The sequence below is a fragment of the Eptatretus burgeri genome, chromosome 3 (genome assembly GCF_056783735.1).
Source record: "Eptatretus burgeri isolate ZD-2024b chromosome 3, Ebu_testis_v1, whole genome shotgun sequence".
Taxonomy (NCBI): Eukaryota; Metazoa; Chordata; class Myxini; order Myxiniformes; family Myxinidae; genus Eptatretus; species Eptatretus burgeri.
The window spans coordinates 95,991,734-96,004,296 of record NC_140963.1 but is presented as its reverse complement, the minus strand read 5'-3'; the positions used below and the strand labels follow the sequence as shown (position 1 = coordinate 96,004,296).

General features: G+C 47.3%; 1 protein-coding gene across 1 annotated transcript in view; it reads left to right on the top strand.

Annotated features, from left to right (window-relative positions):
- Positions 1 to 240: 240 nt before the first annotated feature.
- LOC147030495 (sodium/iodide cotransporter-like) overlaps positions 241 to 12,563 on the top strand; it is a 66,286-nt gene continuing 53,963 nt past the window's right edge. Inside the window, exons 1-3 of the mRNA XM_085874622.1 lie at positions 241 to 349; positions 842 to 912; positions 1,072 to 1,158. Of these exons, the coding sequence (XP_085730748.1) occupies positions 310 to 349; positions 842 to 912; positions 1,072 to 1,158 (198 nt within the window). The 5' untranslated portion in view covers positions 241 to 309. The remainder of the gene's footprint in view (positions 350 to 841; positions 913 to 1,071; positions 1,159 to 12,563) is intronic.

Genomic DNA, 12,563 nt, shown 5'->3' with positions numbered 1-12,563 from the left:
ATTTGTGCTGTCTCGTTTTTGCCACATGCATCTTCTGAACTGATTATTTGTGTTTTTATGCGTTCTAAAGGGAGATGTGTGTGTTCTCTGTTTTTGTGCTCTCTGTTAAGGTGATAATATCTGTCATTAATTTCTGTCATTTTTGTTAATCTCTACCATTAATCTGCTCACTGTTTTTCATAACTTACCTTTCATGTTTCAACTTCAAATAAAATGATAATATCTATTTCTTCCAGTACCGTTTCGACTGGAATAAATTCCTTGGCTTTGGTGACATTGGAAGATATTGTGAAACCTTGTTGTGGTCAAATGTCTGAGAAACAACTCAAACATATTCCAAGAGCACTTTGTGAGTTTGTTATTTCCTTTGTGAAAGATAAATTTAAAAAAAAAAATTTAATGGCTTAATGGGATGTATTTATTATGTGTGTCCTTTCGGTTCATCAATTTAAGGTTAAAACAAAAAAAAAAACAGTTTGAGGAGGGGAGAGGTGCAGTATTTATGCCAATTATTCCACTTTTAAAGGATTGTTCAAAAAGATGAACAGACACCATGTATGGTGGCTTATTCGCCTTGGAGCTATTTGGACTGTGGTCTATTCACCGCCACACTATAAACCATCATCCTGGTCTTTCCCAGGCAAGTACATCATCTTTTTGAAAAGACATTAATCAGCTACCACATCAGCACGAGCATCACCGGTGAATGTTAAATATTCCACAGTAACTTGAAAGGAGCAGGCATTGTGTGCTGATACTCTGACCAAGGTGTAAATTTTAAATCCTTATTAACGAGATAGGAAAGGTTACTTTTTAAACCTTTTTTTTTCTCACCCTGTAGCCTTCCTGTTTGGATTTCTGTGCATCATTGTGGCCATGCTCTGCTCACTACTGGACAATGAGGTCCTAAGGGTAAAACAACTTTTCACAATCTGCAAACTTGTTTAACAACTGAGTTTATTTTTCTTTAACCTGCAATTGTGTATCGCAATTGTATTTTGCAAGAGTATCTTTTACTCCCTTTTTATGTCCATGAATGAGAATGACATGTGGGGACTGGCTTTCTTACAGGCTTCTTTCACTGTAATGGGAGTAAATGGAGGGCCTCTATTAGGCATATTTATCCTGGGCATGTTCTTCCCTGTGGCAAACTCTTTGGTAAGTACTTGATAATTCACAGAAACACAGAAATGTTGGATTTAGAAATATTAAATTCATCGGTATATTTAAGCTACTTCTAATGGGCATTTTAAAAGTCTGACGAATGAGATACTCACAATTGTCCAAGAAACTCAAACTTTTGTTTTCATTCTCAGTCCAGTATATGTATATATATATATATATATATATATATATATATATATATATATATATATATATATATATATATATATATATGTATATGTATATGTATATATATATGTATATATATACACAGTCTAACCCGGATATAAGAACATGCTCGGGAGTGAGAATGTATGTTCTTATATCTGGGTTGTTATTATATCCGGGTTGTTATTATATCCGGGTTCATCATCCACTTCACAAAACTGGGCACGGGAGGCAAGGTATGAGCACCGGGGGTCGTGTACTTCACAGGGACGGTGATATCAACTTATTTAAATGAACGCGTTTATTATGCTGTATTGGAAAACACACTGGTTTCATGTGTCGCACTTTGGATTCACGGTGAAAGTTACTTTGCTTTCATGAAGAAGTCGGACAGTTTGGTTTGGACCATACTTCTGTTGCCGCTCGCCAATACTTTATCATGGAGAGAGTACAGAAGTTTTCTGGCATCGGTGTTGTCACTGTGATCAAAATAGGCCATCAGTGTGTCAAGTGCCTGGATGGCTTGGAGCTTCGTGGGCGGTGGTGCAACCGATTATTCTCCCTCTCCCTCTTCATCTTTGTCGTCTTCCACCTTTGCTTGGGGTTGCATTACAGTGTCGACATTCTCTTGATCAGTCATTTCTCCGTAGCACTCTGCCCCTTTCATCGATGTCGACAAATGAACGGAATTCCTGTTGTGTAATGCCCTGGACATGCAGAGCTTCTGCGACATCATCTTCATCGTTGTTGTGTTCAGAATCGCATTCTTCATTTTCGGACCGTTTCACTAAGCCAGCATTCTTGAAGCAGTTAGCGATTGTCTGGGGCCTAACCATGAAGAGGGCCCATTTCAACATGTGCATCACCTTTAGAACTGTGATAGTTTTGCTCACTTCTGACGCTGGTTTCTGTGGCACACTGTCGATAGCATAAACTTGAAGCCAAACAATTTCTCGTCGGTGGTACGCCTTCATGGTTCGGATCATGCCTTGGTCAAGTGGTTGAATCAGAGATGTCGTATTGGGCAGCATGAACTGGAGCTTTATGTTCATTAGCGTCACATCCGGTGGAAGACGGTGGCATGCGGTGTTGTCAGCAAACAAGATAATGTTTCTACCACTGGCGCGCAACTGACAGTTGAGTTTGGTAAGAATTTGCGACCATATTGCACTCATCATCCATGCATTAGAATTTACGAAGTAAAGGAATGGCAGGTTATGAACATTGTTGAAACATCGCGGCTTGGCGGACTTGCCAACAATGAAGCCTCGCTTTTCACTGCCATCGAGATGACACAACAAAAGAACAGTCAGGCGGTCTTTTGAAACTTTAGCTCCAGCAGGCTTGTCACCGGCACTTGTTAGAGAACCATGGGGCATGCATGGCCTTATAAAAAGGCCCGTTTCGTCAGCATTGTAAATGTCTCTCTCAGCATAATTCGCAAGCAAGTCAGGGAGCACATTTTTAATCCAGTTGCCTGCCGCTGCACCATCAGTAGCTGCTTTCTCACCATGGAATTTCTTGATTAAAACGTTGTTCACTTGCTTCCAGCACATCAGCCAACCGTTACTAGGTTCAAACTCAACACCTAACGAAACGGCGAACGATGCAGCCTTCTCTTTCATGATACAGTCTGTTACGACAGCATTGCTTGCACGAGCTTGATGGAACCAAGCAGTTGTCGCTTCATTGACGTCTTTGTGGATGCTGTCACGGCTATGCTTTCTGTTGATCTTAGAGTTGTTGAGGACTTCGATACGAAGTGTCTCATCATCTTTGACAATTTTGCTGAAGGTCGACAATCCAATGCCATACTTTTTCATGACATCGGCTCTCGTCAGCGATTTCGACTTTAAAGAATCCAAAATTTCAACTTTCTCCACAACACTCAGTGTTTTTCGAGCAGACGCCATTGCAATGAAACGAAACTACCACTTCCTCATTCGGGATTTCCGGAAAACTACTGTATAGGAACGTGAAACTAACGCGTCAGCCGACTGATGCCAGCTTTTCCTGTGGCTTCGGATACAAAATTGTACTTTTGTGTTGAAAAATATGTTCTTGTATGTGGGTATTCTTTGTCTGCCTGTTTCTTATATGCGGGTTTCCCCGTATACGTTTTCATAGGAACATGTTCGGGAATAAGAAAACATGTTCTTATTCACGGGTTTTTCTTTTATCCGGGTCTCTTATATCCGGGTAAGACTGTATGTACACATATATATTCATATATGTGTGTGTGTATATATATATATATATATATACATATATATATATACATATATATATATATATATATATATGTATGTATATATATATGTATATATATGTATATATATATATATATATATATATATATATATATATGTATATATATATATATATATATATATGTATATATATATATATATATATATATATATATATATATATATATATATGTATATATATATATATATATATATATATATATATATATATATGTATATATATGTATATATATATATATATATATATATATATGTATATATATATATATATATATATATATATGTATATATATATATATATATATATATATATATATATATATATGTATATATATATATATATATATATATATATATATATATATATATATATATATATATATATATATATATGTATATATATATATATGTATATATATATATATATATATATATATGTATATATATATGTATATATATATGTATATATATGTATATATATATATATATATATATATATGTATATATATATATATATATATGTATATATATATATGTATATATATATATATATATATATATATGTATATATATATATATATATATATATATATATATGTATATATATATATGTATATATATATATATATGTATATATATATATGTATATATATATATATATATATGTATGTATATATATATATATATATATATATATATATATATACATATACATATATATATATATATATATATATATATATATATATATATATATATATATATATATATATATGTATATATATATATGTATATATGTATATATATATATATGTATATATGTATATATATATATATATATATATGTATATATATATATATATATATATATATATATATATATATATATATATGTATATATATACACCGAGCGGTGTTATCGTCAACCTCGACGGTTTCGATTAATTATCGGGCGTATTTAGCCCACTACCAACCCTTTACATGAAGTAAGATGGAGATTCAATTAAAGAAAAGCACATTTATTCCGCGGCACACGGAGAGCACACATATACAATTACAACAATTATGCACCAAAAGCAAATGTAACAAAAGAAACACAACCATGCAGATCGACTACCGACTACGTGAGCACACGACAACACTTACACAGCTTTACTTTACAGACGGCGCCGACAACACATATACTCAAAAGCAAAAGAAAAGGGCCACCCTCAACGACAAGGGGGCAGACGTGGTCTGTGGGCGCGAGACCGGCTGGAGCCGACCCGTCTTGTGATGAGCCGCAAATGTCGCGGCGGTGCCCCGACTCCGTGCTCCTCCGCGGGTTTCATTGGCACTGCTTGAAATGGGGTGGGAGCGGGGCCCCCCTTTCCGCACTATCTCAGCGCGGGGGGGGGGGAGGGAAAGGGGGGAATTGTTGATGCTCTGGGGAAAGAGGATAGCTGGCTTGCTTGGGTCCCGCGACGAGCGACTCCACTGCGACCTCGACCGCCTTCCCGGCTTCCCCTCTCTGCAGCTCCCCGACAGACTCCGAACCCCGACAGACTGACTTTCCTCCAGACCCGTCTTGACTGCTGCTGCCACACTCCGTCGCCGCCACACCTCTCCAACTCGCCCGAGCCCAAAAACTGCGACTGCCTCCAACTGCTTCCGACCCAAAACAAAACTGAATTCGCCCCGCGCTCGGCGCTTTATAGTACGGCAGGAGAACCCAAATGCAAATTTCCGGATCAGGATGAGCTCGGGGGCGGAGCCACGCTCGCCTATTTGACGGAGGAAAAGTGGGCGTGAACTTCCCCTGATCCTCGAATTTGCATATATCGATTCTACTCCGACGCGCCTGGAGGCGGGGCCAAATCGCCCCGCACTTGCTGATAGGACGGAACAGAAGTGGGCGTGTATCATTCCTGATCCGACCTTTCCTCGGAAAGGCCGCTTTTTGCACCCGCGGCTCAGCGCGCATCCTGCACGAGGCCAGGACAGCCTGACGCTTGGTGCCCACAAGCGGTGCGGGAATGGCGGCAGAAGGAGGAGAGGTGAAGGTGGTGGAGGGTTTATTGTGGCGGTGATGGCCATGGCGATGCTTGGAATGGCGGTGATGCGAAGCTTACGGGAGCGAGCCGTGACGGTAAAGGTCGTGGCTGTTGGCGTTGTTGTTGTTGTGAAGCGGCATTGCGGTTGGTGGTTGTTGTGTGATGGCGGTTGAGACATGGTTGGTTCAAAATAAAGATAGAACAGAAAAACGGCTATCTTAAAGGGTCGCAGCCAGCATGAATCACATTTATTCCCTCGAAACAACGAGTTTGGGGCTAACTGCACATGTACTTACAGAGATATCTCACCTACGGGACCTGAATGGTGGTTTGCGAATTTCCTTAACCACAACACTACCCCCTCCCCTTTTTTACAGACTCGTCCCGAGTCATCAAATTTTGTGTGCCATCATGTGTAGTTCTCCCCTAGTACGTTTTACCTACGGATCCCTGAGTGCGAAATTCATGGTATTCGTGTCCCCAAAATAAATAACCTGAGGGCTGAGTAACTAACTAAACAAACCCACTCACACGGACGACTTAAATAAAATTGCCGGCGCTAAGACATACATGCCGGGGGCGCACTCATATGTACAGTACATCTTCACCTTAACTTACAAATTTTACACTAAACCATGGCCCAGGATCAATGGACTCTGCAAAAAGAAAGCGGTTAGCAGGGAGCCAGGCTGCTCGCATGCAGTCTCTGGCTCAAACAATGCAGGTGACAGGGAACATGGCCGGCTGCTCACACGCAGTCCTCGACCTCCCCTTTTGAACTGAACCCAGTGAACCACAACGGTGCATGGGCTGCACAAACGCAGTCTCCGTGCCAGCTCAAGTGGCACACGCAATGAGCACAACGGATGGATGGATAGATGGATGAATGGATGAATGGATGAATGCAAACACGGTGCACGGGCCGCCACTGCAGGCCCGTGTTGTAGCTGCCAACAGGGCAGTTCTTGCAGCTTGCAAACTGTTGCTTTTTGATCCTGGCGCACATGGCAATGAACAGGGGGGGGGGGCAAAGCAAAATTGAATGGGGGCTGGCGAACATGGGCAGTGGGCATGGCATGGCAAAGGCAGCAGGCAAACACAGCCTGCAGAACCAGGCCGCTGCAGGCAAACACAGCCGGCAGATGAACTGGCCGGCACAGGCCTTGCAGAAAACAGCTGCAGACGAAGTGGCCGGCACAGGCCTTGAAGAAAAACAACGGCCAGCCGATGAAGTTTGCTGGCCTTTGCCTTGCAGTGAAGGTTGGTGGAGGGAGTGCGGTGGTGCTGGCCACTCGGAAGGCGGGCTCGGACCTACTCTACGGTCTCCCTCCCACCTATCGCATTTGCCTGTCACTGTACCTACCCACTCCCTTAATTTGTAAAACCCAATTTAGCCCCAACTTATTTTTTGGTTGTTTTTATTTTTACTTCCTCACTATAATTCGTCCCCTAACCCCCTTTATCGTCCTTGTTCGGCTAACCTATCCTGTCACCTAGCCTACTCCCAACCCCTACGTTCCCTTCCCGGAGGGGAACAAGGGAGAGCTAGCGTCCTGTGTCGAGGCCCAATGAAGCCTCAGGATGGCCTCCCCAGAGTTCAGCGATCTATAACACAAAGTGGGTCCAGCGGCCCACAACGAGAGCGAGGGGATGGATGGTGCGGAGGGGTACATCTCCTAATCTACCCTAACCATTTAACTGTTAAACTACCCCGGGGCTTTCAACAAGCACCTCTCGCTTAAACTATTGGTTCTAAAAACCCAGATTCCCGTCGCCTGTGTTGGTGTCCTCACAATTTTGGGCCTCGCCCCCCAATTTTCTTTCCGTGCCCTCACACGGTCTAATGGGTGGGACGCGTGGCTCCCCTTGGCAGGCACGACCCTCTGCCGAATCTCCAGCTATGGCACCCCCGGGCACTACACTGCCTCCGAGCCTACCAGCTCCCTAAATACCGGGGAGTGCCCCCCATGGCACCTCCCCTGAAACGCACACGTGGCAGGCTGGCTTCCTGGGCCCCTTTCCAAGGGTCACCCGTGCCCACAACACTGCCCACGTGGCTAATGGCGCCCCGGGCCCCCGCACCAAGCGGACACACCCATGCCCACTACGCTATCCCGGCCCCCCCATGGGCCCTTGGCCTACTACGGCCGACTAGCCTGGTGCCCAGGGTACCCACTCAGTGATACTCACCTTTCGCAGCCATGCTCCCAGCCCGTCAACAGGGCTCCTGCACCCCTCCAAATGGGTTTCGAGCCTACATTCACACCAGCAGCAAAACGACTTCCATTTTTGTTAATTTAACTAACCCCCTAACTCACTCTACACTGACCCCGGGGGTCCCTTGGGCGGGAGTCACTCCTCCCCCCAATCACTCATCGCACCATGCATTCCCCATTCGCTCCACTCACACAGACCCGCTGGCCTCACTCACTCACCAAGCACATGCTTCCACTTCACTCACCAACTCTTCAACACACACACCACTGAACTCTGCCATCCTTCTAACTACTTCCCCTAACTAACTCGTGCTCCCACGTCGTCCCTTAAACTACAGCACGTTCCTTTTAACACTACGTAGCTAAGCTACGTCCCCGCTACACATTCAAAGTCTGTCACTGTCCTCAAACCTCTATAAATCATTCCCCAATCCTAAATCTGGCTACAATCCCTCTAACTAATCCATTCCACGGGCCCCATGAGGACTTACCCCTGCCCCATGGAGCCGGTCTAGCTAAGCTAACCCTTCCCCCTAACTAGTTTCATCCTGTGCCCAGGTAAGGGGGTCTTCCACCCCTTGCCCGGGAATCCTGTGCACCCGAAAGTGAGGCTTGCTTTTCTTTTTTTTCCTTTTGTTCTTCATCGCGCAGCACCAGCGCGGCAATTCACAACTCGCGCACTTTGTACCTGCCGTGACGTCATGCAGCTGCACGTGTACCTCGTCCCTCCTTGGACGGTACCATCCGGCAGGGGTACCCCTCCTGCCGGATTCCAACCCCACGTGCAGCCATGACATCACCGTGCGCATAAAAAAACACAAGCCCCACGTCTCGAGGGGTTCCCCACGCGAACACATGTGCCCTGCCCGTTGGAGCTGAACACACCCGCTTGCGTGGAGAACCCGTCCGGTCCAAATCCGTTATCCTGCCTAAACTTTGTCCGTCCGCGGGATCGGCAAATCCACCGCGTGCGTTTCCGGACCGGGACTTCACTCCCGCAAGCGAGCACGTGGGGGCCTCGTGCGTTGCACGGCACGGACCTCACGCTCGCTGCTGGGTGAACCCGGCGCGGTGCTCAAAACATCTACAGCCGCTACTCGGCTTTTGTCCCTCTGTCGCCGTCGTCGTCTCCATTCGACACACGCACACCTGCGTGTTACAACGCTCATACACCATTCCATTAAACCCACATTCACACCGGGAGAGGCGGCTGCGTGTTCACACATGCCGACCGCCATCTCCCTCACATACCGCTCTCTCACACACACGGTCTCCCTTGCACTCGGCCGTTCACTGACTCGTGCCATTTCCCTCACACAAACCATACTACTCACACACGCGGGGGCACTCGCCCGCGGTGCCTCACTCATACTGGCCGTTTCACTCACACACATGGCGACACTCACACGCGGTGCCTCATCCACACACGGCATGCTGGGAAGCACGCCCTTCGGCACACTTACCACCACACCACTCACACACGGGGTCGCTTCCACACACGGGGACGCACTCACACCTTGCACAACACACACCGGGACAACCACATTGGGGATTCGTGTCCCCACAAGGGTCTCCGGGGCCTCTATACCCCCCAAGCTCGGCGTGCACCCGTCCGCAGCACTCCTCCCCTCGAGCTCGCTCGACATGACCGAACTCACCTGGTCGTGACTCGCTTCAAGGGGGCATACTCCCTCCCCTTGTTCCTGGAGGAGGCCATCCAGCTGCTCGCACCGGGTCCCCACACGGTCCGCCAGCTCACCCCCATTATCCTCCACGACCTCCGTGTGTGTGTGTGCGTCTCTCACCCCGTCATTATCATGCAGTCTCTCCTCTATCGTTCCTATCTCCCGTGTCTCTATTATTTCCGTCTCTTCCCCCGCCATCCCCCTCGTGCACGTCTCCGTCACCCCAACCAGTTTTTCCCTCTCGGTCACCGCCACTGTTGCTTTCTCCGTCACCTTCACACTTCTCACCCAACACGTCCCCCGAACCACTTTGTCACCCGCCTCCACCGCGGGCCTGACAGCCGTTGCACTCCCTCCCAGCTCGTTCGCTCCCACACGTGGAGTCGCCATTTTAGCTCCCTGGTCACTGCCTTCATGCCCGCCTGCAGGCTTCGGCCCATGTTCTGCGTCGCACCCCGCAGTTCTTTCATTTCTTCCTTCAAATTCACCTTCATTTCGTTTGTGTTTGTATCCATTTTTTCGTTCATGCCTTTTATTTCGTTTGTGTTTGTTTCCATTTTTGTTTTCATTTCGTGCATATTTGTATCCATTTTTGCCAGCATGGCGAATAGCTGGGCCTTGTCGGGTGCGCTTGGGTGAGCCGTTTCGGCAGGGATCGGGGAAGGGTTTTGGTGGAGAGGGGGAGGGGAGGTGTCATACACCGCGGCCGCCGCTGCACCCATTTCGGGCTCTGGGTTCAGTTGGGCGAGTTCGTCCTGTACAACCAACATTTCCTGCGCGGGGATTTCATCCTGTGCCATGGATTCTACACATTCTAAATCCATTTCTAATACCCCCGGCTCCCGCTCGCCTTGAGACGCCATCTTATTTCTCGTGAAACGTTAATTTGAATCGCTCGTAAGGCCAAAAAAAAAAAAAATGTTGCATTGGCGTAACGGGTCACTGAAAAATAGGGTAGGTCGGTCGGGATCTTTTTTTTTTTTTTTTTCCTAATAAATCCCAAAATTTTTGCATAATAAATCCAAAAATTTAATAAATCCTAATAAATCCCTCCCAAAATCTCCCCCGGCTCGAGTACCACCATTTTTGTCGGCGGGTTCTGTCCGAAACACTTCCGGGTTTTTGCGATCGCGATCGCAATCAACAAGATACTTGAAATCGATAGCAAAAAAACAAAAAAAAAAACGTAGGGTCGGCGGAATTTTTAGGGTCGGGCGGGTTACGCCAATGCAACATTTTTTTTTTTTTGGCCTAATTTGGAGGGAATCGGGGGTCGCTCCTCTCACCCCTGGACCGATTCCCGTGAATTTTGTTGGAGATAGGAGAGCCCGTTTTCCCGTTCTCCGACACCAGTGCCGCGAGGAGGGGGACAAGTTTGTGTCCCACGACCTGACACCAGTGTTGCGAATTCGCGCCCGCTGGCGTGCGAACGTCCACGTAACTCGAATCGCGGCACGTCGCCCACCGGACGGACAATTCCGTCGTGACCCTCTCGGACTAACGCCGGGAACTAGTCACGGGTGGGCCTTTCGGCCTCACCACGATTGTGCCAATCGGCCCCCCGCGTGGGATAGGGTTGCTCGCCAAATTCGACCTACCTAAGTACCCACACGGAGGGTAGACCGGGCGATCGCACCTCGCCGCAGGTCGACTTCGGACACGGGTCACTTTAAGCGACCCATTCCGTACTATCGGGATAACCGAGCGGTGTTATCGTCAACCTTGACGGTTCCGATTAATTATCAGGCGTATTTAGCCCACTATCAACCCTTTACGTGCAGTAAGATGGATATTCAATTAAAGAAAAGACGTGAAAAACAGTTCAACATAAGGCACATTTATTCCGCGGCACACGGATAGCACACACATACAATTACAACAATTATGCACCAAAAGCAAATGTAACAAAAGAAACACAACAATGCAGATCTACTACCGACTACACGAGCACACGGCAACACTTACACAGTTTTACTTTACAGACGGCGCCGACAACACATATACTCAAAAGCAAAAGAAAAGGGCCACCCTCAACGACAAGGGGGCAGACGTGGTCTGTGGGCGCGAGACCGGCTGGAGCCTACCCGTCTTGTGATGAGCCGCAAATGTCGCGGCGGTGCCCCGACTCCGCGCTCCTCCGTGGGTTTCGTTGGCACTGCTTGGAATGGGGTGGGAACGGGGGCCCCCTTTCTGCACTATCTCAGCACGGGGGGAGAAAAAGGGGGGAATTGTTGATGCTCTGGGGAAAGAGGATAGCTGGCTTGCTTGGGTCCCGTGACGAGCGACTCCACTGCGACCTCGACCGCGTTCCCGGCTTCCCCTCTCTGCAGCTCCCCGACAGACTCCGAACCCCGACAGACTGACTTTCCTCCAGACCCGTCTTGACTGCTGCTGCCACACTCCGTCGCCGCCACACCTCTCCAACTCGCCCGAGCCCAAAAACTGCGACTGCCTCCAACTGCTTCCGACCCAAAACAAAACTGAATTCGCCCCGCGCTCGGCGCTTTATAGTATGGCAGGAGAACCCATATGCAAATTTCCGGATCAGGATGAGCTCAGGGGCGGAGCCACGCTCGCCCATTGGACGGAGGAAAAGTGGGCGTGAACCTCCCCTGATCCTCGAATTTGCATATATCGATTCTACTCCGACGCGCCTGGAGGCGGGGCCCAATCGCCCCGCGCTTGCTGATAGGACGGAACAGAAGTGGGCGTGTATCATTCCTGATCCGACCTTTCCTTGGAAAGGCCGCTTTTTCCACCCGCGGCTCAGCGCGCGTCCCGCACGAGGCCAGGACAGCCTGACGCTCGGTGCCCACAAGCGGTGCGGGAATGGCGGCAGAAGGAGGAGAGGTGAAGGTGGTGGAGGGTTTATTGTGGCGGTGATGGCCATGGCAACGCTTGGAATGGCGGTGATGCGATGTTTACGGGAGCGAGCCGTGACGGTAAAGGTCGTGGCTGTTGGCGTTGTTGTTGTTGTGAAGCGGCGTTGCGGTTGGTAGTTGTGTGATGGCGGTTGAGATGTGGTTG